The sequence below is a fragment of the Maylandia zebra genome, linkage group LG10 (assembly GCF_041146795.1).
Source record: "Maylandia zebra isolate NMK-2024a linkage group LG10, Mzebra_GT3a, whole genome shotgun sequence".
Lineage (NCBI taxonomy): Eukaryota > Metazoa > Chordata > Actinopteri > Cichliformes > Cichlidae > Maylandia > Maylandia zebra.
The window spans coordinates 20,372,233-20,398,904 of record NC_135176.1 but is presented as its reverse complement, the minus strand read 5'-3'; the positions used below and the strand labels follow the sequence as shown (position 1 = coordinate 20,398,904).

General features: G+C 43.0%; 3 protein-coding genes across 4 annotated transcripts; 1 reads left to right on the top strand and 2 right to left on the bottom strand.

Moving 5' to 3' along the window:
- The first annotated feature begins 145 nt into the window (after nucleotides 1–145).
- On the top strand, nucleotides 146–7,034 carry LOC101470992 (uncharacterized). Its single transcript, XM_004550307.4, has 6 exons — nucleotides 146–270; nucleotides 826–1,017; nucleotides 1,115–1,229; nucleotides 2,491–2,563; nucleotides 2,759–2,850; nucleotides 3,227–7,034. Exons 2-6 carry the CDS (start codon nucleotides 826–828, stop codon nucleotides 4,387–4,389), a joined length of 1,635 nt encoding a protein of 544 aa, XP_004550364.3. The 5' UTR covers nucleotides 146–270; the 3' UTR covers nucleotides 4,390–7,034.
- Nucleotides 5,819–17,241, bottom strand: dpp3 (dipeptidyl-peptidase 3). Of its 2 annotated transcripts, none has more exons than XM_076889329.1 (19): nucleotides 17,104–17,241; nucleotides 13,938–14,087; nucleotides 13,635–13,779; nucleotides 13,427–13,516; nucleotides 13,066–13,203; nucleotides 12,717–12,791; nucleotides 12,496–12,586; nucleotides 12,273–12,403; nucleotides 11,366–11,496; nucleotides 11,075–11,133; nucleotides 10,255–10,449; nucleotides 10,010–10,122; nucleotides 9,817–9,909; nucleotides 9,605–9,667; nucleotides 9,362–9,486; nucleotides 8,620–8,740; nucleotides 8,198–8,377; nucleotides 7,632–7,794; nucleotides 5,819–6,658 (listed from the first exon to the last, which is right to left on the bottom strand). In XM_076889329.1, exons 1-19 carry the CDS (start codon nucleotides 17,217–17,219, stop codon nucleotides 6,516–6,518), a joined length of 2,322 nt encoding a protein of 773 aa, XP_076745444.1. In that variant the 5' UTR covers nucleotides 17,220–17,241; the 3' UTR covers nucleotides 5,819–6,515. The 2 variants fall into 2 exon arrangements, with proteins under 2 accessions (XP_076745444.1, XP_004550359.1); XM_004550302.4 differs by lacking the exon at nucleotides 17,104–17,241 and adding an exon at nucleotides 16,789–16,942.
- A 301-nt stretch (nucleotides 17,242–17,542) lies between these two features.
- Nucleotides 17,543–21,679, bottom strand: LOC101469369 (uncharacterized). The gene is made up of 2 exons (XM_004550300.3): nucleotides 20,628–21,679; nucleotides 17,543–19,485 (listed from the first exon to the last, which is right to left on the bottom strand). The coding sequence occupies exons 1-2, from the start codon at nucleotides 21,058–21,060 to the stop codon at nucleotides 17,759–17,761; spliced, it is 2,160 nt and encodes a 719-aa protein (XP_004550357.2). The 5' UTR covers nucleotides 21,061–21,679; the 3' UTR covers nucleotides 17,543–17,758.
- Between the last annotated feature and the right edge of the window lie 4,993 nt (nucleotides 21,680–26,672).

Below are 26,672 nucleotides of genomic sequence, written 5' to 3'. Positions count from 1 at the left end.
GTGGATCTAGAACACGTGAGTCTGACGTCATGATGACTTGACTTGACTCCAGGTGAGATCAGGTGGGTTAGGAGGAGGAGCAAAAGAAGGCATCTTCAGATCGGAGAGCACGCGTCATGACAGGCCAGAGTGAAAGAGAAGTAAACTTCCTATCGTAGTAAAAAAAAAAAAAAAAAAAAAAAAAAAAAAAGCTGGTGGAAGAACACGAAGCATGCCATCATAAAGTGGATCCGGAGGTGAAAAAGGAAGGTGAAGAATCGGAGCAGAGAGGTAGTAAAACAGTTTGAGTTGGTTGTTTAAAAATAAGATGAGCGTGCTGTGACACACAATTACATGACTGTAGCGCTAGAAGCCTGCGTGCAGCGCAGTTTGCGGAGGAAATGTGCAAGTTTTAGAGGAATGTACTTCGTGCGGGTCCAGACAAGTTGACATGTATAGGCTGCGGTCAGATTCAGCCCATTGATGCGTTCGTATTAAGAAAGATAAGTGTGTCAGTTTGACATTTGCTCCTTTTTTACTTAACATCTAATGACTGTTGTGACGTTTGTGTTTGCTGTCGGTGTGTCTGTAATTTAAAGATCTTCACCATAGGTTGCTATTTTATTTAAGCTCTGTCTGAGCTGCTGTGCTTTACCAAGTCTGGACTTGCCGGTCCAATCCAGTCAGATTTATGGTACAAATGTGTGTCTGTTTGTGTGCAGCAGTCTCACCCGTCTTTCTGTCATTACTGGGATCCAGAAGGATGCCATAACCACGTGTAGCATTATGAGACTGCATGGAGATTTGGAGCACATTAACTATGTTGTTGTATGCATATGTGTTTAGATGGCACAGCAAGAAGAACCCCTGTACGATTTCCCAGAGCCCACCCAAGTATCGGAGCGCAAGCTGAGGGGTCAGGGTTCCCTGAAAAACATCAGTGTACTGGATCGTCTCCTGCTTACAGTGCCCGTCTGGCTTCAGCTATCAATCAACCCAGCCACAGCACTGCACATACTGCAGAGGGAACCTCCCGGGGTCTGAGACACAGACATAACACACATCCACATTTCCTCTCCTACCTTTTCTTATGCACTCCCAGTTGCGTTCAGTAATCACTTGTGTTGTCTTGCAGACGTTCCTGGTGCGAAAGTCTCGCACGTCCCAAAGAAACGTGCTCTGTGTGCGTTTGACGGATGACAGCGTGCCATCGTTTGTTCAGCAGTTTGGTATCAGAGAGGAGCAAGGCAGTAAGAGCATTACCTCAACACTTGGTAGTCTTTGGAAGAGTCCACTCACATTTTAGGAAAGCATCTTAACGTTTAATAGAGTGCTGTGAAAAAGTTATTTAGCTTCTTCCTTATTTCTTTTATTCTTGTTGCATATGTGCCATACTTATGTTAGATCATCGAACAAATGTTAATATTAGACAAAGTAAATACAAAATGCAGTTTTTGATTAGATAATTTCATTAATTAAGGCATCAAAGATGGGAAGGAAGTGTTTGGATTCAGCCATATTAGAGTTTTCAAGTTTGAATGGTCTGCCATCGTATGACATTTTTGCCCAGTCACTTTCTTATTGATGAATCATGAACACTGAGGCAAGTGACGCCTGCAGGTCTGTAGATGTTGTTCTTTTGTGACCTCTTGGATGAGTCGTCGATGTGCTCTTGGAGTAATTTTAGTCAGCTGGCCACTCCTGGGAAGGTTCACCACTGTTTACTCCATATGTGGATAATGGCTCTCACTGTGGTTTGGTGGAGTCTCAAAGCACCAAACAAAGTCGCTGATAGAAGTCAGTGACTTTGTTTCTCAGCTTTTCTTGAGTGTCTTTATATCATGGCATGATCTGTTGCTTTTTGAGATCTTTCAGCCCACATCACTTTGTCAGACAGGTTCGATTTAATTTATTTCCTGATCCAGCAGGTCGGGCAGTAATCATGCCTGGGAGTGGCTTGTAACATTGAGCAAAAAAAAAAAAAAAGTGGTTAATCACAGTTAATTTCTCATTTAACAAGGAGAAGCAACAACACCGTACTCGTGTGCTGGATATAAATGTAAATCTGCATTTTCTTTAATTATATTCTTTTGGCTAGGTATTATATACACCATTTGCTTGTTTTTACTTTATTATTTATTGCAACAAATAAAAATTAAAAAATACACGCACACAGACCATGATGAGTGCAGTGTTGTCAGCAATTCTATGAGTCTTATTTAACCTAGCTTTAAAATCTTTTCATTCTGAAGATGCTGTAATTAAATATCAGACAGCTTTAAATCTACAACTACACACTATCATTTCTGTACTATTACACAGTACTTACACATAAATACTAGAATTCAGATAAAAGCAAAGATGCCTTTCATTGTCTTCTTTTAAAGTAAAACTCCAGGCCAAAGACCCAATATTCTACTCAATAATTCCTCAGATAAGCTGTATTATTAATACCAGCCAGCGTTCCCTCGCACTAAACATCCCTGACATTTGAATTTTCTTCATCCGCAGCTCTGTCTCTGGAGACTTCAGCCATCAGCTTTCCAGACCTTCCAAGACTAATTTCCTTTTACTGTGTTAGCAGGTAAAATGTTGCCTTCCTCATTCTCAGTTTCCTTAGTGGTTCTTTGGTATAATTTTGATTCTTTAACCTTGCTCAAGTCCTATTACGTTGTCATCACTTCTTCCTCTTTTTCCACGTGAATCCATTCCAATATCTGTTTATGTGCAAGAACTAATGCAGATCTTTTTAATCTCTGCGGCGCATGTTTCTTTTCAGAGATGTGCTACCATTCCCTCTGGAGCTTCCTGACGCAATAGCGAGGGCATCATCGCACAAAGAGCTCGAGTCTATCTCACACATGGGAATAGGTTGGTCATTTCATTTTTTTCCCCCAATAGAAGATTTTGTAAGCATGCTCAACTTCAAATACTTTGATCTTCCAGGATTTATTTAAGCACATCATTAATTATGTCTCAGCCGCAGGTTAGCGAGCAGCCACTGGGGGAAGTTTGTGTGTAGGTGCATCTTTTCTGTCCTCTGCTTACTTAATTCTTTTATGTATAAAATGTGAATTTAATAAAAAATAAATAAATCAATAGTAAATTACTGTCACAATGATGTTGAATTTATGCAGCTTATAAAATGTAAACTTTACTCAATAAATCACTGTTCGCATTAGCATCACAGTAAAATTTGGTTATGATGAACTTATTAAAATAACCAAAACATTTTTTTGTTGTGTAGAGTTTTGGAATTCCCACCTAAATGTCCGTGGGCCACGGGAGACACCTAAGCCCCGAAAAGCTAAGGAGAAGAAGCGAGATGTTGCAACCTCCGCCCTGCCTAAGTCTGCACTGCAGTCAAGCTCTCCAGCTCCGTCTGACTCAGCTCCACAGCCAGACTCAGACAACCAGCATAAATCTGCACCTGACTCAGATGCTGCCGCCCAGAAATCGTCTCTAAATTCCACCTTGTTCCACGAGTTTTGCCCGATCACCACGCGTAGTCCCTTAGAGCTGGACTGTGGCTCTGGGCTGGGCGCTCTCTGTTTCATCAACCCTCTTTTCCTGCAGTCTCAGAGCACTTTATCCAGACGGCGCATGTTCAAGCACAGCCTCAAAGTCCGGGTTTCAACAGAGACATCGACCATGCTGTCGCCCCCGCTTGCTCCACCACCTCCGCCACCTTTAATGCCAAAAACCAAGGGGAGGTGTAAAGCCCAGAAGAGCGGACAGGAAACACTCGAGCTGAGAAAAGGCCAAACTGCTCAAGACGGCCATACCCAGCCGGTGACGCAAAACGATCCCAGCGGTGGTCAACCGCAGCCTTCATCAGCAATTCCTCAGATCCAGCCAGGGATGCAGGAGCAGCAGATGGAAGCACGCCAAAGTAAAGAGGGAGTGAAAGAAGAGGAGGCTACTGCCCAGCCACCAGCAATAAAGGAGCATCTCCCAGCTGACTCAGACTACATGAAACCCTGTCCAATAATCAGTTTCCCCAATTGTGCCTCACTGTCGTCTAAGCCACCTCCTCTTTTCCCCAAAATTTTTCAATCCCTCTCTCCTCGTGACTCTCCCAGTGCTTCTCCCTCTCTTTCCCCTTATCAGTCCCCATCTGTATCTCCCAAGATGCACATTTCTCTCTCCCCTAATGACTCACCCAGCCTTTCTCCCTCCCATTCGCCTTATCAGTCCCCATCTCTTTCTCCTAAGGTCCCCTACTCTCTCTCTCCCTTCATCTCCCAACCCTTCTCTCCGTTGATAGAGCTGGCCAGCGATACATACTCCACTCCTTCAACACCGGATCAGTTGAGATCAGACAGTGAAGCTGAAGAGAAGGAGGAAGCACAAGTGATCGAAAACAAGGATGGAGAATACAAAGATCAGCACAAAGATGGAAAAGGTTGACTTGGTGTTACAAACGAATGCTGCTTCTGTAAACGATAGGGAGAGCTGCAGTACTGAAGAAACAGCAGAAACTCCTGATTAGGGCTGGGTATCGTCACTGATGTTTAGAATCGATTCGATCCACGATTCGATTCAATTCAATTTGAATCTGGGAAATTTTGCCTCAGACAGTCAGAAATATTATAATTCAGATCAGTACATTGACATATTTTTGTATCTATTAAAAGGGAAGCTGACACTTTCCAGACTTTATCAAAAGGTGTGAGCGTCACAGCAGAGGCCTTTGTGTCAAAGTAGCTGAAGATAAAACACAGAAAAACATGAAGGTGATTTTCCTGGCCTGGGATTTTATAAAAATATTCCACAGTACATCAAAAACGAAAAAACCATTAATCAACATATGAACATTACCTCTAAAGTTACAGTGGTTTTATTAGAGACACGGCGTTTTGCATTTTGTATAATTTTAAAAAGTTTAAATTTGTTCAGAAGCCTATTGAACGGCAGAAATTAGGTTTTCTTTTCGGAAGTAAGTAAAAGGGGAAAAAAAAAAAAAAAAAACATCGGCCGACAGCGCTGTAAACAACGGTAGACTTGTGCGTAACAAGCAAGCGAATAATGCAGAAAACAGATTTCGGGGATAGACGGGAAACTGTTCTTGAAGTACACTGAGAAAGAGAGAGAGAGAGAGAGCTGTGCATGAAGTGTGATTTTTATCGTGGTGGAAGCAAAACAGCAAAAGTCAGGGAATTCATGACGATGTTTATATAAAGCGTAGTTTGGATCTTCTTTTGCTGCTGGTTCGGTCAATATTGTTTGGAGAGAGATCAAACTAACAGCTTTAGAATCAGCGGAAAAAGGGCGTAAACACAAAGCGCGGACCCGCCGAAACATCAGAAGCAGCGAGCTGTCGGCTTTCAGCCTCGACCGTGTCCGTGCCGTCGGTGAGAAAGGCGACATCTCACCGATTCTGATCCGTCGGCGGGTCCGCGCTTTGTGTTTACGTCTTTGTACAGAAGCCGTGTACCTGCTTCTCATTTACTGTTTTAGATGTTTGGTGGTGGTTGAAATTTTGTGAGGTTTCACCTGAGATTCTGGAATTTTGGGCAAAATACATTTATATAAAAAAAATCGATTCAGGATTTTAATGAATGATATCACGTTATCCAAGCCAGAATTGATTTTAATCAATGAATTGATTATTAAAACCCACCCCTACTCCTGATACATCCGACAAACAGGGCGATGGTACAAAAGCATCTAACGAGTAAACAGCTTAAACTGCCTTTTAATTACTAATCCCTGGGATTACTTCAGAATGCCAGTAGTTTCTTCAGGGTGACTCTTTATTGTTAACGTGTAGTAAAAGTGAGTTTATGAAAATGAAACCTGCTATGATTCTGGAAGGAAAGAAAAAATACCACCCAGATCTTATCAAATTGATTTTTTTTTTTTTATTTGTTCAGATTCAACATCAAAAATACTTACTAGTCCAACTCACCAGAAAGAGGAATAACACTAATCCAATATGCCTTAATACCAAACTGGGCAAAAAAAAAAACCCATGAAGTATTACTTTGCCTTACAGTCAACATTAAGTTGTCACTGGAGCTAGTTAACAGTCCTAAACCTCTCAAGTCATTAACACCGAAATGGGCATAAAACTAAAAAGGACCAGCTGTGAAGACTGTAAAATCTGTAGCCATGAGTTGACTGTAAAAAAGTATTCACTTCAATCACTTTGAGTTACCATAAAGATTTGTAAAAGCATCTTTTCAATGCTTTAACTGTTTTTAAGTGTCAGGGTTACATTGGTTTAGTTCTTACTTCATTAGAAAAGTGTTTGCCAAAGACATCTGCAAGAGTGATGAGCTATTAATAATCATCTCACTCACACCGTGTCTGACAATTGTCATCAGAAACAGACGTGACACGGAACCAGAGTGCTTAAGAATCAGTTGGTGCTTGAAAAGTTGTGGCTGCTCTGGTTCTATGGCTTTATTGGATGTAAGAAAGAATCATTCTGCTATTGCATACAGTTGCAAAGAAAGAAAAAAAGAAGAAAAATCAGATTTCTGTTGGTACTTTTTGGAAATTGCAAAGCAGATTCTCCCTCCCTCCACATATCAACACCAGCAGGGAGCGTCTTGTTTGCTCAGCTCCAGCAGGCCGGACTCCAGCTGCTCTGCATCGTCTTGGAAGCGCTCGGTAAAGGAACGAATCAAACCTGCTGCGCTGCCTTCGTATTCCACCAGCTCAACACTATCCCCTGGAAATCAAACACACACAGACTGAATGATTAACTCTGGCAGAACAGAGCTAATTCACTTGTTTGTATGCTTGTATAACTATTGTCTGTCACAACAAGTTGAACAGTTAATATATTTTTAATGCCATTTATGCCATACCTTTATTAGTCCCACAAGGGGACATTTCATAAGGCTGCCGACCTATTGCACACAATGGCGCTGCCATCTTACCCTCCGACCATAAGACAGGTCAGAGAGGTATATTTGTACAATTGTTAATATTTCTATGCGAGGATGAAGCAGTGCCATTACAGATTTGACACGTAGTCTTTAAGCAAACTCCAAAAAGGTATTTTTGGAAGCTTCCAAATAAAACTTGGATATAGAGAAGCGTAATCATCCTTTCCATTCATTACTTCACAACACTATATTAATCAGATTTAACATTTTAGGATCTGTAAAATCACATACATTATGATTTCTCCTTTTTTCAACTGAAAATAATGTAGACATTGAACTCAATCAAGTCAATATGTTTTATCCAACCAGATAAGTTTATATCACAAGTTTTTTGCTGCAAAATGAGATTGACTCTGTCACCATAAGACCATCTATCAGTCTGTAATTGAAAGGGGAGATAAGCTGCCAAATGTATTCAACCTGTTTCTGATAAATCAGTCCAAGTCAGACTGCGAATGTTTGCAGAACACTTGCCTTCTATCAGCCAACCTGTGCAATTGCCTTGCGATCAGTTGCAATTGGTAACAGAATGTCCAAAAGAATCACATTCTGAGCCCTCTTGTTTGCAGTATTCCAATAGTGTTTTAAAATTGACACCTTACCATGCAAATTGTCGTTTCGTTTCCCCCGATCCCAACCCTAATCATCACATGCTTATGAATAGTTTTATAGAAGTGAAAACAGCTAGACCGGTTATCAAACATAAATAAATAAATCAGACAGCACCCTGTTAAAACAGAGTCATTTCCATACCGCTGATTCTTGTGTTGGCTTGAACAAACATCTTGCGAGCCTCCTTCCTCAGCAGCACCGTCTCGCGCAGGCGCAAAAAGTTGTGAGCGCCAGTGTCGCTTACAGTGGAGTACTTGTCATAGAAAGCCCTGCCTCCTTCCACGTCTGCCGTCGACTTAAAGACCTACAAATCAGTTTACAAACTGTGGATTCAGCTTAACAGCATACTGAATGAAATCAACAGAAAGACGACAATAAAGCTTAGATGATGGCTTAGAGTAAACTTAGGTGGAAAGTTTGGATCAATCTAGTTGCAAAACAGGTTACAAAAGCTTGACTCATTTCATTGTTTTGTTCAACCCTCAAACTAAAATCCTAACTATAAGTTACTGCAAAAGTAAATAATACACAAATTCACATTTGCCATGGTGCACCCAATTAAGTTTTAATATATATTTTTTTAAACATAAAACACTCAACTGCTAATCAAAATTGTTGCTGCTTAATTTAGTGGTGCATGTAGCTGTCAAATCGATTCTAGTGAATTATTCTATTTTGCATCCATTGATTGGAGAAGTATTGATTACCTGCAGTTTACAAAGGAACCTATGGATGGCGTTCTTGCCCACGGTGGGGATCTTGCTTCGGTCCAGTGTAATTTGTGCATCGGGCTTGCCATCTTCTCCCGTTACTTCCTCCAGGCCCACCAGGCCCTCTCCAGCCTCCAGCAGCACGCGTAGGATGACGAATCGAGCCTGCATGTGAGCCTGACACAAACACATAACGCCACATATAGTTGACGTACTGTCTAACAAACAAACTGAAATTTACCATCAACTTATTTATAAAAATGACACAGACGTATCGAGCTGAGGCTGTAAGAAACACATAGTCAACGTTCTGTATGCTTGATTGTAGAAACTGTTCAGCTAATACTTTGCAACTTTGAAGAAGAAGTGAAAAGAGGCCACTAGTAAGAGGAAAACTGCTCAGTGAGCAGACACATTACCTGTCTCCAGCGCTTGCTCTCAGGTGTGTAGAACTCCAGGCCCAGCAGTCCCGCTCTCACCATGCTGAGCCAGTTTATGTACACCACATCATCTGCATCCTGACCCTCATGGCCAAAAATACTGGCAGAGAAACACATGGATGTAAACGCACCGACCCCACAGAGAATCAGCCACACTCTTGGACATACATAATGACCACTACCTCCAACCCACTTTTATATATTTAACAAAAAAACCATCCATGTCCAAAAACTGGAGTAAGACTGAAAAATAACTGTAAAAGTGGACTGAAGAGCTGCTTAAAGTTTCCAAACATCCAAATAAAGTGGGCACTATTTCACTTGGCTCTGGAGTTTGTTTTTTTTAATATTCATTACATATTTAAATAGATTGAAAGCCTTTGTTTTTGTTCCCAAAAGATTCTTGGATCCCACAAATATTTTTCCAGCTGCAAAAATCTGTCAGTTTATGGAAATTTGAGGGAGACTTTTGAATCCAAATGTGACTTTTATTTTCTTATTTATACAGTTTATTTGATCTCCTTTTTATTTTTACTTTATGTGCAATATTTGCTTCTCTACATGAAATATTGAGGAGATGCTGAGCCTAAGAATTTCACTGCTGGGAGTGATTGTTACCTGTAGATGCCAATAAGAAAACTTTTTGGTTAAGGTGGGATGTGTAAGTTAGTTTAACATATATAATACATATTTATTACAAGATACAGTGTGCAGGACATACCTGAGCACTTGTTTGTTGAGGCACAAATAGAGTCCGACACACTCAGCGCGGCATTCTTCATAAGAAGAAGCAATCGTGGAGAACTTACTGTCCCAGGTCTCGCTGCCCCGATACCAGCTGGACACCTGAAACGCATGTTCACACATTAAGTCTCTCTTTTATTCAGCAACTGAAAACTAAAGCATGAAAATGGCCATTAGATTTTAAAACCAAACAGAAAGGTGCACACAAAAACAAACTCACCGGTTCACCGGTCTCTGGGTTGATCACCTTACTTTGGTCAAAGTTAAACTTGCCCATGTCATCCTATGGATGGAGATTGAGGACACACAAACTAGATTTATTCACTGATTTTTTTAAATTGTCCAGAAAAAAAAAATCATTAAATGAAACATTTTACAAAGAGGAACGGGCTATATCTGCTGCTCTTAACACACCACAGGAAGTAAACAGACCTGGACAAACAGCTTTCCGCTCCCGTGACCCAGAAGCTCGTGAAGTCCAACCTGCACTTCGAACGACGGGCCCTTCCATTTGATAAACAAATCCTGGAGAAAACAGAAGGATCAGGAGAATGTATTATTACACAGGTGTGTGAATGGAAAACAGAGATGGTGTTTAAGAGAATCAGAAAAATGTGTAAAATACCTTGTCACCCTCCTCCAGGAAGGTCAGTTTTTCCTTTTGCGTTGCATAGGCTACAGCCAGCACGTTACCAAGCGACACGTTTTTAAAGCCCTCTGTCTGTCTGATGTCATCGTCTATATACAAACAAACAAACAAACAAACAAACAAATACAAACAAACAAACAAACAAACAAACAAACAAGCTCAATGCTGTAATCAAGCTGGACTCAGCTGTTTGACAGTGTCAGAGATTTCTGCGCACGTACAGTTGGGGATGTTGATGCCAGCTGGTATTCCACTCCCAGCGAAGGTGAGAACGTCCAGTGAGGTGAAGTCCGGTTTAAGGAACGTATCCTTCTCAAACTCCTGCGGCCAAGGCAACTCAGGAAGCAAGACTTCTGCTGAACTCACCAGTTTGGCGAAACGCTCACTCATCGCCTTGTTCACAACGGCCACAAAACCTAAAACAGCATGACGCAATAAACTTAGGAAATCAAATCCACCACGTAATTTTTTAATGCTCATTTCCAGGTCTGTATTTTTATTTTTCGACTCTACTGGAGTAGTTTTGCATGACTCACAGCTTAAATTGTTATTCATCCGTCCCTTGGTGCACACACTCAGATTTTCCACCGTTTCAAACAAGCTTTTTTAGCTCCCTTCCCCCTCCCTTTAACACAAATTTTTGCTGATCGGCATGTGCCTGAAATAACCATATAAGGGATCGCCACTCTCACTGACATCACACAGAGCCAAGAGTAGGTTGGGAGAGAAAAAAAAATCCTTATCAGTCTCACACTGATAAGGATTCATGGACACTTGGACATATGTTGCCCAAATTAGATCCAGCATTTCAACAGTAGTACTAAACAACATCCTTTACAATGCGTGTTCATTTAAAGACCACAGGCTGCAATTACTAATGGGGCAAAACACAGAAATGTATCCAGGGGAGATGCTAAGTCCATCTACTTAAGTAAGCTCAGCCAACCAGCAGGAAATAAAACCCGAAGAGACCCATAAGATCACAGCTTGCACAACAATAGTCATGACAGTATCGCTCTTCTTCATCAGCTTGGCACTTACCTTCAAACTCTCCTCTGGAGCCAAATGGGTCTCTGTAGCTCTCGATGAAACCTATATAACTGAGAGGAAGCAAGACCGGGGAGGAAATGAAGGGATAATAAGGAATAGAGTGAAGAGCGGTATTCATTCACAGTGCAAAGGTCAGAATGAGTTTTAAGGGGAAGTAAATAGGCAGGAAATGTAATAAATCAATTTCACTGAGCAGCAGAATTTAAACGGTGCTAAAATAGTCCCTCTCTAAAATTCATCGGGATCTCATAAACGTACTGTGCTGCTGATTAGTGGACTCACCTCTCCACAATTGGCCCCTTGTCTTTAATCCAGTAGCGCGAACCCTCTTTATGTGCGTCAATGGAGCCTAAGGTGAAGCTGCGTGTGTACTCTTCAAGCATCTTCCTCTGGTTCTCATTGGCAGCATAGGCCTGCAAGACATTCACAAACAAATTCTCTTTTAACAGGGGTTGGGCAGGGCACTTTGTCACACTTGCAACTAGTGCAAAATGCTGCGGTACAACCTTTAACTGGCAGAAGGAAATTTGACCACATCACTCCGATTTTGGCCTCTCTACAGTGGCTTCTAATTGAATTTAGGATCCGTTTTAAAGTCCTTTTATTGGTTTTTAAATCTCTAAATGGTCTGGCACCTGTTTATTTATCTGACTAATGAAGCCCCATGTCCCCATTCATTCCCTTCGGTCAGCTGAGCAGTTGTTGCTTTCGGTCCCAAAGTCACGGCTGAAACTTAGAGGAGACCGAGCGTTCTCTGTTGCAGCGCCGATGCTTTGGAATAATCTTCCTCTCCATATTAGACAACTACATCAGTGCCAGTTTTTAAGTCCTTATTAAAAACCTATTTTTATTCCCTGGCTTTTAACTCTGTGGGTAACTGACATTTTTATTAATTTTATTGCTACGTCTGGTTTCTGCTATTTTATTACTATATTTATATTTGTATTGTACAACACTTTGGTTTACCAGGTGTGTTTTTAAAGTGCTATATAAATAAATGATGATGATGATGATGATGAATGAAACAAAACTTATTTTGTAACTAGAACTCTGACAGAAACATTTTTTGGTTCACTCAATCTTCTCGTAAAGACAATTACTGATATTTTACTAACCCAACTTTATGTTTTAGATTTAAATGATAAAACTGGTATTCATGTAAGCTCCACTGCATTCTTAGCCGTCTCACCTGTGCTTTTTCAAGATAATAGCAGACTTTTTCCATGACACGGCTATAGTCTCCCCTCTTCACAGTGAACTCTTTGTCTTCAAAGCTGAAGCTGCCACAGCAGGACTCGCACTCCCCATCCACTGCGCAGTCTGTGAACCAATTATTTATTTATTTTCATTAATATATATTGAAATACTTTTTGCATGCCATTTTGTTTTGGCTTTTTTAACTGCAGTTTGACCTTTTTGCACAGCTGAAGCCAAGCGGACCTCATAGCAGGCTTTCCCTCCGTCTTCCTTCTTAAACAGACGCGTGTTGTAGGCAGACAGTTTCTAGAAACAAGCGACAAGAATAAACTGAGTAAGACTCAAAGGCAGATTAAAAACACATTTATCATAAGAAGGAGATTAAAAGAGATAAAAGAAACAATAAAATATTTATTTTAGATGTGAATTTGCTTACTTTTGAGTCAAGGAACTTCTGAGCCAGCTCAGCATCCTCCAGGCAGCAGTTTCCTGAGAAATAGGTGGTAATTCCCTGAAGCAAACAAAAACAAATTGAGTCAATGAGCCATGCATCCTCTCACAGGGAACAAGCATATTTACTGCTTTCCTAAAAAGCAGATAAAATCTCAGAATTAAGGGGGGGAAAAGAAGAAGAAGTCAAAATAAAACCAAAGAGAACGAAACTTTTGCAGCTGAGGCCAAAACCATTTGTCACATTTCTCCCATCTATGAAAACCACTGGCTATTTAATCAAAATTGTTAACCAGCCAGCCTGCACTTGGCTTTAAATGATTAAAAGATCCCACCTTGTCGCCCAGCCCCAGCTGTTTCTGTCTGTTTTCCAGCGAGTAGAGGAGACAGGAGCAGCTGTCCCACAGAGCCTCCATCTCAGCCGGCTGCTCCTGAAAGGCCTGGCTGGCCCAAACCAGCGCTTTCAGCTTGTCCTAGTGTACATGCCACAGATGCAGACAGATAAACACATCAGATTACACTATATCAGGCACACTTGTTCTGAACACCACTGATATCTTTCAGGTTTCTAAAGTTACATTTTGTTAGCTTCGTGTTTACACTCTACGAAGCTGCTTTTACAGTTGTCCTCAACCTATAATCTGGTTAAAAAGTATCTAAACTAGATTGACAACTCTTACTGCAGGCCTGTTTTACCTTAGGCAGATTTGGGATGAACTTTGTGTCTCCAAAAGACTTGTAGTTGCCCATGTTTGCATACAGACCTGCTGCATACACCAGAAAGGCCTGAATATCATAAACGAGAAAACATCGAAGAAACATTTTTATATGGCTGCAGCCGTTTGTGGATGAAAGCTTGTTTTAGAAAGAAATGAAACGGCAGAGAGACGGCGAGGCCGTGTACCTGATACTCCTCAGAGCTGAGCCCAGCTGCTGTGGCGACCTGTTCCAGCTGTGCAGGCGTCTGCTTCCTGAAGATTCTCTGCAGCAAGACAAAGATGTTTGCAGACTCGGGGGACGTCTGCAGCAGTACTACCAGACCGCCATACCTAAGACAAACGTTCAAACAGATGTATTTACATTTGTTATTTTTAAAACCAGCAGGACGGCAAATTTTAAATAACCTGAAGTCTTTTGTTGTTTCAAGAAGGTGAAACATGTAATTTCAGAGTGTTGACATTCTCACATTTTTGCATTAGTAACATACCAAGATGCGCGTGACAGGTAGTGGGCGTACATCTTCTCCTGAGGTGAAAGCAAACGAAAGGCCTCGCTGCAGTCGAGTGCGGAGATTCCAATGTCATTTGGGAGGTAGTACTGGGAGTCCACCATCTTGAGTCTGAACGTTACACTCGTGCTGTATTAAAATAGCAGGAAAGGAAAGTGGGGAACATGTTAGGAGGAAATGTGGGACAGCAAGATAAGTGGTGCTTCAGGTTAGAACCTACAACTTTCTTCTTTTTTTTTTTTTGTTTAAACCGTGGGTATTTGCACACCTGTCTCTGTCAGGCAGGACATGCAGTGTAGAACAGCTTGTGTACGATACAAACACACTGATATTTACTTGCAACAGTCCTACAGATACTAGAATGACTTCTATGTATAATTATTTTAAGAGTCTTTTTAAGAGTTGGGTTTGCCAGCTTCTTGTCCTTCCTCTTTTGGTTGGTCCCTTTAGGGGTCACCAGGTCATCTCACCTAATATCTAGCATCCTCCTCTACCACACCAATCCTTTTACTTCTTCTGTTGTTGTCTTCTTTTTCTCCTCCCTTTGCAGCTCCATATTCAACATCCTTTGTCCATTATATCCACTATCCCTCCTCTGCGCATGTCCAAAACATCTCAGCCTTGTCTCTCTAACTTTGTCTCCTAACTGGTGACTGTTAGCTCATTTCTGAACTTATCCATCCTGAGAGGTGAGGGTGGGGTGGTGGATAGGTGTGGAAAGGGGGGGAGACAAAGGGGATGGGTGTGTGTCTTTATGTAAAACTGATGTCTGTGTGTCCCCTTCCATTTTAATATCCATCTGATTTTCACTCATACTCCTCTTTTTACACATCATACGCTCACACACCAACACATACACCGAACGTTTCTCTTTCAATGCAGAGGGCACATGGTTGCCATTGAGATCTGTAGCCTTGGGTCTTCAGGCCCCCAAAAACTTCTCTTTGGCTTGTTGGTTGCGTTATTGCAGTTTCTTGCCATCATTATCAAGTACATTATCATGACACGCGTGCACATTTGAGCAACCCACTGTGCTTTTCTACATGTGCTCTGTCACCTCTTTAGTTCTCTTATTTTCTCCCCCTCTCTTTTTTCTTTCCATCTTTTCCCCTACCTGTTAGCTCTGACATTGATATATTTTGGAACTGCTGTGAAAAATAATAGTATTAATAATAATTAATAAATAGATAAAGGAAGAAGAAAAATGAACAAGCAGCCTATAGAGCTGGGGTGGGGGAACTCCAGGCCTTGATCCAACACAGCTGATTTAAATGGCTAAATTATCTCCTCAACATGCCTTGAAGTTCTCCAGAGGCCTGGTAATGAACTAATCATTTGACTCAGGTGTGTTGACCCAGGGTCCTATCTAACACAGCACGACACAGGCCCTTGAGGCCTGGAGTTCCCCAACCCTGCTATAGAGAGTCTACAGAGCTCCTCAAGCAAACATGTTTGTCACAACAGTATATTTAGATCATAAATGTAATTGCAAAAGCTGCCAGACCGGACAGGCTTAAAAAAAAAACAAAAACAAAAAAACATACCAGGTCTCACTCTTGCACATCTTCCCTTTCAGTTTTGCTGCTATCCTTTTGTCACAAATTATTCCAGGCACTCATCTCCACCACTCCAAGCTCAACCCTGCCTGCACTTGCTTCTTGACCCCGCTTGTGCACAGTTCGTCCCTTTAACATCTTTACTGCCTCTACTTCATGCATCTTCACTGTTAAAAGTGCTTCCTTCTTATTCACACACACACATGTATTCTTGTCTTGCTTCAAAGACTTTCATTACTCTTGTCTCCAGAACATACTTCCACCTGCTCTATATTCTCACTGCAGCCCCCAAAGCTGGAGACTCCCATCTGATCTCATCTGTCAGCCTGTCCATCAATGCTGCAAATAAGAAAGGGCTCAGATCTCTGATGTAATTCTACCCCCACCTTAAAATCATCTGTCACCCCTACCACACCTCACTTACCTCATGTCCTTCACCACCCTCACATTCTTGTCTGCCACTCCTGAATTCTTATCTAGTACTATAGTTGCTCTCTTGGTACCCTAATATACTCAGATTTTCAGTTTGCAATAAAACACAAAAGGACTTCACCTAATGATTTTAGTTCCCAAATAAGTTTTTAATGATTCTTAGAAATTAACACTAATTCTTTAATAGATTGCCCTGTTTACATATTTTTTTTAATATACTTCAATTGGGAGCTGTAGTGGTTAAAATAGAGCATAGTGCAGTGGCAAGTAAATTAAGATAAGATAAGCTTTATTGACATTGTAAGCACAAGCGTACAAAGAAACTGGAATTACATGAATTGAAGTGTGGTTATATTTCATATAAATATATTTCGGAGAAGCAGTAAAGAGAGAAGCTTTTGTGACAACAGGCGCTGATCGTCCAGTGAACCTTGACTTGCAGGACCGTGGCACAGATTCAAAATCAGTTAATATTACTCGAGCCTGTTTTATTTTCCGTTTCACTTTCCCCCCCAAAAAACTACAGTAACTGATATGAAGAGTCTACACACGAAAATAAATCCTGATTGTGTCTCTTTTAAAATCAGCAATCTACTATCACCAACACAACGATAGTACGTGTCTGAATTAAGTATGAATACAGAGGCTACAGCTAACTGAATAACGTTAGCTTCCTGAGTGCATGCTAAGACGGCTGCATTTAATAAAGACTCGGCGACTTCTGTAAACAAAGTAATTAATCACAAAATGTGCAAGTCATTAATCGGTATGACTGTCTGCTAACTGATACACAAGTGAGATAAATATAAATAAAGGTAAAAGTCAACTCAAATACTCGTTACCTTGATTCCGTTATAGCGCTGAGCGAATGTCAAATTGCAGTCTCACGCTGCACACTTCCTATATTCATTCAACGAGAGAATCAGCCCTCAGCCAATCAGAGGTTGTATATCGTGGCCGATGGAAACTTTAGCCAATCACTGAGCAGCTATGCCGAGCTTTTTAACGCGTTTCACATTGTGAATTTGAACAAGATTAAGTTTGAAGAACACCGCCGTTAACCACAGCAGGAAGGTTCAGGAAATGCTAGCAGGAAGGTTCAGGAAATGCTAACAAGAAACAGAGACTATAGCAGTCAGATAAGTGTGTATATGTACCAAAGTCTTCGAAAAGGTAGAGCACATGACGAGGTGGCCGAGTGGTTAAGGCGATGGACTGCTAATCCATTGTGCTCTGCACGCGTGGGTTCGAATCCCATCCTCGTCGGTCTCATTTTACAAGCACGAAAAATTTTGAACATTGTTCGTCCCTGATACATTCTCCCTTAATGCTGCTAAACATGAGTTATTCAGTCGCACAACCGGAACATCGAAGGGTCAGAATCCTACAAACTCGTTGGGCTATCACTCAACAGCGCCTCCTGCCCTTCCTGACAGCCCTACACCATCTCCTCCTCCTCATTTCTGGCCCTGATATTGAAAATTTGGCTTAGGAAAAATCAGCAGTCTTTCAGCTGCTTAGCACACAGAGCTATAAAACCACAACCACACATTCTTTCCTTTCATCTTCATTTAAACCAACACAAAGCACACAAAGTTTTTTCAGTTTTAAAGGTTTTTATTGAATTCTAAAAAAAACAAACAAACAAAAACAAAACAAAACAAAAAATGATGGCAGACTACATTATTTACAAAAGCTGTGCAAGAGGACAAAAATGAAAAGTTTTCTTGATGAGTGGATAGCAGTTTTAGACAAATCTTAACAGACATTTGCATTTTAAGGACATCCGTGCGTGTTTGATTATTTTTGGTTTCATGCTTGGGTTTTCACTTCCCTCCTCTCAGGAGGTGTTGTGGGGAGTATCCAGCGATAGCAGTCTGAAAAGCGAAGGCTCTTGTCCACAGCACAGCTGGTGCAGTAAACAATCCCCAGAGCTAGCATTACTACCAGGAACACACACAGGGGCACCAGGAGGGCCACGAGCAGCCAGCTCTTGTCGTGCTTCCGTTGACCTTCAGCAGACTCTGCTTCTACCGTAGCTTTGACGCTAGCTTCTTCTGCACCATCCATGTTAGCTTCCTCTGAATTTGAACCATTTGCAGTGTCCTCTGCCACTCCTGGACCAGAGTCTCTACTTCCTGCATCAGCATCCACGCCATTATTAATTTCATTGTCTATGTTGCCTTTTTGCGTCGGGGACGGGGATGTCTGATATCCCCTGGGTGACAGGGTGTCCCACTGGTTTAGGTGATTTCCTGACCTGTGAGACCCATCGGGGGGAAGTCCTTCAGGGGCCTCTGTCACCCAGTCAGCATCAAAGTTGGTGTCAACTTCAAAGTTTGGGTCAGGAGTGAATGAAGAGGACCAGGGAATATCATGGTCAAAGATGGCTACATGAACAGAGTTACCCGGGTCGGGGGTCAGAGTAGAATACTCTTCGTCTTCAAGCGAAGGCTGGCAGGTGTGTCTGTCTAACTGCAGGTCGTAGCCATTGTCGCAGAAACACTCGTAATCTCCGATGAGGTTGAGACAGTGCTGTTGGCAGGACGACCCCCTTGCACACTCATCTATATCTACACACTCTCCTTCGCTGCCCACCTCATAGCCAGCACCACACACGCACCTGAAGGACCCCACTGTGTTTTCACACACACCCTCACAGCTGCCATCATCGAGGCATTCATCCACATCCACACACTCGCCCTCGTCGTCTGGCTGATACCCTGAAAGGCAGGTGCAGTGGAAGGTACCTGGGATGTTGACACAGAGCTGGGGACACGGTCCTTGCTGACATTCATCTACATCGGAACACCTGCGGCCATCTGGAGCCATTTGATAGCCTGGGGGGCATGTGCACCGAAGACCCCGTTGGGTCTCCATGCAGTTATACTCACACCCCATCTCCACACAGGCCGGGTTGATGTGAGGCAAGTCGGTGGGACCTGCAGAGTCAGATAGCTCAGGTGGGTTGGTTTGGCTCAGCGTGTCAGGCTTGCAGCTGTATCCATCCTTATCTACTGTGAAGCCCTCAGAGCAGTAACAGTAGTAATCTGTGTCTGTGTTCTGGCAGTGCTGCTCACATCCGTGGTTCTTGCTACACCAGTCTTGGCTCTGTGGTTCCTCAATGGGTGGACAAAGTGGAGAATCGGTGGACCAGCCCACTGTTTCGTCGTCTCTCTGGATGCACAGAGCGGTCATCTCAGTAGGATCCGGATTTGCGCCGTCTGCAGGGCATTGCACGGTGGCCACAGACCCAAATGGCACATGAGTCAGCAGACTGCTGACAAGGTAAAATGGGGTGGTGTAAACAGGTGGACCTCTACCCTCATCTTCAAGAGGTGGGCACATGCCTTTGTAGTTGTACTGGCAAACATAGCCATTCAGTGGAACCGAGCAGGAGCCGTCAAGCCACTGGAAGTTTTCTTCGCTCTCACGCCCGCTCTCAGATGTGTGAACAATCATGGAAACGCAGCGATAGACTCCACAAGTTGATGGGGAGTATTCTTTGAGCCAGTCGGTGAACTGGACATTCTGGTCTCCTGTTGTAAAACACAAAGACAAAGATTAAAAAAATAAAATAAAATATGCAAGTTTACTGTGTATTTGAGTTTTGAGAGCTACTTGACACATTTAAAGGATGACCTTTATCATAAATAAAGATCCCATATTTACAGTCTACATGTGCTGATATTGTCATATTTGGAAAATGTTCTGTGCAGTCATTAATTGCATTCAAATGTGTATATGTGTGTGTGTTTGTGTGTTTTAAATTTGCCCCTAGGAGTCGCCAAAGTCAAAACAAAGTCTGACTCACAGGCACTTAAAAAAACAACAACGCCACAGCAAAATAATGTTGTATTCTACCCCCCACAAGAGTGGAGGTGGGGGGTGGGCCCAACAAAATGATGGGGAGGTTTGCCTCTAAGCTGTTCTGTTAACAAGCAGGCTGCAGAAATGCCTGCAATATATATTTAAGGAGTTTGTTTACTCTCTCAGGAATGTGCTGCAGTGGTACAACCTAGCACAACCGTAAACACTGAATCCAAGGTTAACTGTATCATATGGAAACATCTGAGTGCACACATATGTACATTTACAACATTCATGGCCAGTTCCTCCACAGTAAATAAACTGTTTGCAACAAACTAGGCAGAAAAGTCTGCATCTGCAGTTACCTTAACGGGGGTGAAGTCTTAGTATCTAGTTACCACTATATGGAAAAGAGAGCAAACATGGCTTTGTCCTTTAAATTATGACTGAAGAATAATAAAAACGGTTGCATTTCTCTTTGGATTTGATTTGCAACAGAAGAACAAAGCAGACACTTTGAGTGATGATAAAAAGCGTTTGTTTTTTAAGTGGGTGAGGTTTCCATAATGACTAAATCAGACTGAGGGGTAGCAGTGAGGTCAAAAAAATGGATTCCACATTGTCTACTGCACCAGCTGTGTCTGTGAAACAAAAGTAGTTCATCTGAATACCGTCCAGCCAGACTGGCCGAGGTATCAAAGTCTGACAGAGAGATTATAGAGGAACATATAGCGTGACACCTGTAGGTTATAATAAAAAAAAAACCTAAACATATCAACATCAAAGTCTATTCAAACACTATTAAAATGGTGAATGGATGTCAATGTTATAAAGAGCGAAAGCTCAAATTTCAAAAAAGATGAGACTTTGCCTGTGACCCAGACGAATCCTCTGAGCGGTCGGGTGGATGAACACTGACGTGGAGGTCTGTGCAACCCAATCCAGAGGTAAAGCTTTGACTCAGATCCCTGTGTCTCGATGGCTGACAGCAGCTCGTGGACGACAGCCGCAGCTTCTTGGTTATAAATCGTCGCCAAGGTCCCTCCGCGCTCCCGGCAGCTGCGCCCAGCCTCCCTGAACGTCTTCTTCTGGAGGAAGACAGCGTAACATCCTTCTTGGTAACAGACTCCATCGCTCTCCATAAGCGGAACTTTCTCTGCTGGCTTCTCCCTCTCTGCTTCCCTCAGCCTCTGAGCTCGGCTTCCAGGAGCCAGACAGACCGTCAGCAGCCACAGCACGCACAGAAGACTCATCCTGCTGCAACTGCTGCTGCTTCTGATGATTGTTTGCATCCTCCAAGACATGAAGTTTAAACTACACCAACATCTAAATGAGACAGCCAACCTTACTGTCAAAATAAATACTCCAGTAATGCAGCTGGTTTCTTTTCTGCCCTGTTATTGAAACTCACCTGAGCCAAACTGAGCTTCTATTGTTAGTTTTACAAATTACCGCTTTCCACTCCAGACTTAACTTTTTTTTAAAAGAAATAAATACATAATTTGGTCTAAAGGAGCTATTTGAAGCTATTTTTCTTTGCCTTATTTTATCTGGGATGGGCAGATTCTTCAAAAATTAAGGAACTGCAGTGTAAAATAAATCCATTCAAACTGCCAATCCTGCTGCCTCAGATTTTATAAGAGCTTACTACAAAATAGATTGAACTGAAAGTCCGATAGAATTAACCCCAGAATGTCCAATTTAGTCCAGTAGAGTCCAAAAAACAGTCCAGTGAGTTACCAGTAGAGTCCAGAATTTAAAAAAAATGATTGAATGGGTCCATCTATCCTTGAGCTAAGTCCAAAATAGATAAAGTTGATCCTTGTATGAATTTAGGTGAATTTCTGGGACAGAAATCCTGCACTGCATCTGATCCTGCTCAGGCTTTCAAGCCTCTGCAAAGTTCTGAGAGAACCTTAGGAGAAGAGAAAGATGGGGGTGGGGGGTTGGGGTGTAAAGGCGGAGAGGCTACGTAGAGGAAAAAGCAGAGGGGGCTGGTAAAGTATGTGAGACTATGAGGGAATAGTTGAGGGGATGATGGGTTAGTGGGGCTTGGGAGGTGGGGAGCAGGGTTGGTATTGAAAACCCTCAGAGTGTGTTATGAAAACCATACGGCACCATTCTGTCCCCCATCTTGCCAATGGCTTTGGACACACGTATGCAGTCTCACACAGCCTTTAAGCCCTGCACTGCATCCACAGGATGGAAAGTGTCTCCAGCATTGTGAGATGCAGAATTTGTCCCTCTTCTTCTGACTCTTTCCCCCACCTGCCAGATTTTCTTCCTCTCAGTCTGTCATCATCTTTTTCATTTCTCTCTTCGCTTCTATTGTCTTTTTTACTCTTTTCTCATTTTCTTCCATTTCCCTCCCTCCTGTCTTTCCCCCGTCTTTCTACCAAGTCCATACCAGCTGGAAGACTTTACAGTCCAATGGAAACATTTGAGTGTGGAACAGAGGTCTACCTGTTGGACTGTTTGTTGGGTTCATTGCTGTTATAAAATAACTTTGAATGTGCACAGATGTTTAAGAGAATGAGTAGGTGTCCTTGTGTGTGTGATTTTGTGTGTATGTACGGGTGTATGTGTGTGTGGTTGCCACTCGGGGGCATATGGAGGAGAGGAAACAGGAAATGCCAGATGTGCATCAGCTTGACCTCTCAGTAACTGGGGAGCAGGAGTGACTTGAGGGGGTACCTCCCGTCACATGATCTGGACGTGATGAGTGGCATGTCTGGAAGCAAAGTCAAACACTGAGATGGAATTTTTCCAAAGAAAAATATGATCTTTCTATTTTTCCATGAGTTTATGTAAAGAGCAAAGCCAAAGAACACTAAATGAAGCCGACAGCTGCAATTTGAAGATTCAGGTACTGAAGGGAAGGCTGCTGATGGGCACTGTTACGTTCTGGTCCCGGCAAGCAATCAAACGCAACAAAAGTTTTGCCCCACTCACTTCCCACCCACGCACAAACCCCAACAAAGACACCTTTGTCAAGTATTTAAGCAGCCATTTATTTTCATCGGCAGTGAGCAATGCCAAAACAATAAACAAAACCCCCTAAAACCCACTCCCTACACTTCCCTAGAAAAAAAGAAAAACAAAAACAAAAGACAAGTCTCTTACCTAATTACCTAACGAAAAACAGGAGAAAACTTGTTCAACAAAAGAAACGGCTTCTCACGCCTACTAGGCTGCGACAGTGAAAGTTATACAGCAAAGGTACAAAAAAAAAAGTGACCGCCACTTGTTAACCTATTTACAATTATTTACATGGCAAGGCTAGAGGTACACGTGAATACTCCAGCCTGCACTACAATAACAACACACACAACTCCGTGATCGAGTCAACGGGGTTCCCCAAAAGCACTGCCAGGTGTCTGTCATCCGGACGTTAAGTACTGGAGGTGGTCCATCAATTATCCAGTCCGAGGATAGGTAAAGACTCCACCCGGATACTTAGCAGCCACGCCTAGGTGTCCACCTTCTAGGAGAGGGAAAAAGAAAGAAAAGGGAAAATACCACCAACCATCCTCCGGTGGGATGCACAATACCAACAAACACATCACTGGGTCATAACAGTTTCCCCCACCCAAAAAAAATCAAACATCCAACCCCACACAAAGATGTTTGATTTAAGCCCTAGAGAGGGCATCAGCCATAACGTTCTCTAAGCCCTTTTTATATCGGATCTCAATGTTGAAGTCCTGAAGGAGTAGGGACCAACGCATAAGGCGCTGGTTGCTGTTTTGCATCCGAGATAGAAACTGGAGAGGGTTATGGTCAGAGAACACAATGGTTGGAACAGGACTAGATCCCAGGTACACTTCAAAGTGCTGCAAGGCCAATAGCAAGGCTAAGGCTTCCTTTTCAATCGTGCTGTAATGCAGTTGGTGTTTTAGAAATTTTCTAGAAAAGAAGCAGACTGGGTGGTCAATGCCATTGTCATCCTCCTGCACGAGCACTGCACCTGCCCCCAAAACACTGGCGTCCACCTCAAGCTTGAACGGATGTGTAAAATCAGGGGCGGCCAACACCGGAGCACTACAAAGGAGAGCTTTAGCAGCTTCGAAAGCGAACTGACATTTCTCTGTCCACACAAATGGCGATTTTGGACTGGCAAGACTGGTTAACGGGGCTACTACCTCAGAGAAGTTTTTGCAGAACCCACGGTAATAACCCGCCATGCCCAAAAAACGCCGCAGCTCCCGACGAGTCTGGGGAACTGGAAAGTCTACTATTGCCTGCACTTTCACAGCAACAGGGAGGACTCTACCTTGTCCTACTTGTTTCCCTAGATAAGTTACAACCGCCTTTCCAAACTCACACTTAGCCAGATTCAGTGTCAGAGAGGCATCATGCAACCGGTCAAATATTTCCCTGAGAATCTTGAGGTGTTCAGTCCAGGTGGAGGAATAGGCCACTATATCATCCAGGTACACTTCGCAATTTACGACTCCCTGTAACACAGTGTTCATCAGTCGTTGAAATGTGGCGGGGGCATTTCTCAACCCGAACGGCATGACGGTATATTGCAAAAAATGATCGGGTGTAACAAAGGCACTGATTTCTGATGCGCGTTGAGTTAAGGGGACCTGCCAGTACCCTTTTAAGAGGTCAAGTTTGGTTACATAGTTTGCCGAACCCACACGATCGACCAGATCATCCATACGTGGGAGAGGAAACGAATCGGGTTTCGTAACAGCATTTACTTTTCGGAAATCATTACAGAAACGGGGAGTTTGATCGGGTTTTGGAACGAGAAGTGATGGTGAGCTCCAAGAGCTATTACTGGGGAAAGCAAAACCGTGGTCAAGAAGATACTGGACTTCTTGCTGCATAATGGCCCGCTTAGTGGGATTTACCCGGTATGCATGCTGCTTTATGGGCTTATGGCCACCCACATCAATATCATGACTTAATACATGCGTTTGAGTGGGGATGTCACCGAAAAGAGCAGAGTAGTTTGTAATGAGCTCACGGACATCAGAATTAGCGGGATCAGACAGGGGCGCCAAATAGGCATCCAAGTCAGCCAAGATTTCAGAGTTCCCAAGACGCGCACCCGAAACAGAGGTGTGCCTGTCATCCAACCCGTCATCGCCGGGACTATACAAGGGTTGAGAAACGGATACCGACACAATAGGTGACACAACAGGTGCCAAACTAGAGCGGTCACGATCAATGTATTCCTTCAGCATGTTGATGTGACAGACGCGACTTTTCCTCTTACGATCAGGGGTTAACACCACATAATCCGTCTCACTTAGTTTGCGCTCAATGACATACGGACCGGAAAACTTTGCTTGCAGGGAAGAACCAACAACCGGCAAGAAAACCAACACGCGGTCACCTGACTGGAACATCCGTACTACAGACTTCTTATCAAAATGTGTTTTCATTCTAACCTGAGCCTTTGCTAGCATGTCACGAGCCAAAGCACAGGCATTATGTAGCCTCTCCTTAAACAAACTAACATAGTCCAGAATATTTTCTTTCGGCCGATGACTATCTGAGAGAAATTTCTCTTTCAGGAGACGTAACGGACCGCGCACCGTGTGGCCAAAAACCAAATCAGCTGGACTGAACCCCAAAGACTCCTGACATGTCTCCCTGACGGCAAACAACAGTAGTGGCACCCCCTCATCCCACTCACGGCCAGACTCCGTGCAAAATTTGCGAAGCATGTTTTTTAGGGTTTGATGGAACCTTTCTAATGCACCCTGACTCTCCGGGTGGTATGCGCTCGAAGTGTGATGAGTGACACCGAGCTCTGTCATGACCTGGGCAAAGATTTTAGACATAAAGTTTGTGCCCTGATCAGTTTGGATGCGTTTAGGCAACCCGAAAGTGGAAAAAAACTTAACTAATGCTTTCACAATCCCACGGGTTTTTAATGAGCGTAGTGGAATGGCCTCCGGATAACGAGTGGTAATACACATCATGGTAAGTAGGTATTGATTTCCGGACTGTGTTTTAGGAAGAGGACCCACACAATCAACAATGACATGTTCAAAAGGTTCCCCAACAACCGGGATGGGTTGTAGCGGAGCAGCGGGAATCGCCCGATTTGGTTTACCAGCAAGCTGACACGTGTGACACGAGCGGCAGAATCTTACCACATCAGATTTGAGACCAGGCCAAAAGAAATAACGGAGGACACGGTTATATGTTTTTGTGATTCCCAAGTGACCGGACATAATGTGGTCATGTGCCAAGCTTAGGACCTGGGGACGAAGCGACTGCGGAACAACAATCTGCTGCACTCCCTCATGGGTGCAGCCAGAACTGGGAGTCCAGTAGCGCATCAGCACCCCATCCTCAATAAGGTAGGACGCAGATCTCCCACTCTTAGGCTCTGTCACATACGCCCAACAAGATGACAAGCTCTCATCATTTTTTTGAATTTCTATAAGCTTGTCTTTATCTACTGACAGAGTCATAGTCTCCTCATCCGGCTGAAGTGATACAGAGACAGGGGTACCTTCACAGGCGGGTCGCAAGCTCAGTGGGTCTGAAGCGCTTAAGAAAAAGTCGCTAAGATCCACCAAGTCACCCTGTTTGCGTGCCTGCGCACGTGTCACAGCACACACAGGAAACAAAGGAACAGCATTTGATGTGGCACAAGCGAAACCACTATTATCTGTAAGTGGTATATCAACTACTTCTGGCGACGGAAAAACTGTGCAGCCAGCTAGATCGTTTCCCAAAATGATGTCAATACCTGCAACCGGTAACTGGGGTCGCACCCCAAGCTTAACCTCACCAGACAAAAACTGAGACGAAAGCTGCACCAAATGTAAAGGAACCCGTATTACACACATCCTAACTCCCCAGGCTAACACATCAGCCCCACAATAGGATTGAGCTGAAAACGGTAAAACCCCCTCACGAATGAGCGACTGTTTCGCACCAGTGT

Excerpts from the sequence above, each read along its gene's own strand:
- LOC101470992 (XM_004550307.4), top strand. The coding sequence starts at position 826 with ATGGCACAGCAAGAAGAACCCCTGTACGATTTCCCAGAGCCCACCCAA. Across the intron at positions 1,018-1,114 it reads TGCAGAGGGAACCTCCCGGG|ACGTTCCTGGTGCGAAAGTC; the intron begins GTCTGAGACACA and ends GTTGTCTTGCAG. Across the intron at positions 1,230-2,490 it reads TATCAGAGAGGAGCAAGGCA|CTCTGTCTCTGGAGACTTCA; the intron begins GTAAGAGCATTA and ends CTTCATCCGCAG.
- dpp3 (XM_076889329.1), bottom strand. The coding sequence starts at position 17,219 with ATGAGACCGACGAGGATGGGATTCGAACCCACGCGTGCAGAGCACAAT. Across the intron at positions 13,517-13,634 it reads TCAGCTCTGAGGAGTATCAG|GCCTTTCTGGTGTATGCAGC; the intron begins GTACACGGCCTC and ends TATGATATTCAG. Across the intron at positions 8,378-8,619 it reads AGAGCAAGCGCTGGAGACAG|GCTCACATGCAGGCTCGATT; the intron begins GTAATGTGTCTG and ends TGTTTGTGTCAG.
- LOC101469369 (XM_004550300.3), bottom strand. The coding sequence starts at position 21,060 with ATGTCTTGGAGGATGCAAACAATCATCAGAAGCAGCAGCAGTTGCAGC. Across the intron at positions 19,486-20,627 it reads AGGATTCGTCTGGGTCACAG|GAGACCAGAATGTCCAGTTC; the intron begins GCAAAGTCTCAT and ends GTTTTACAACAG.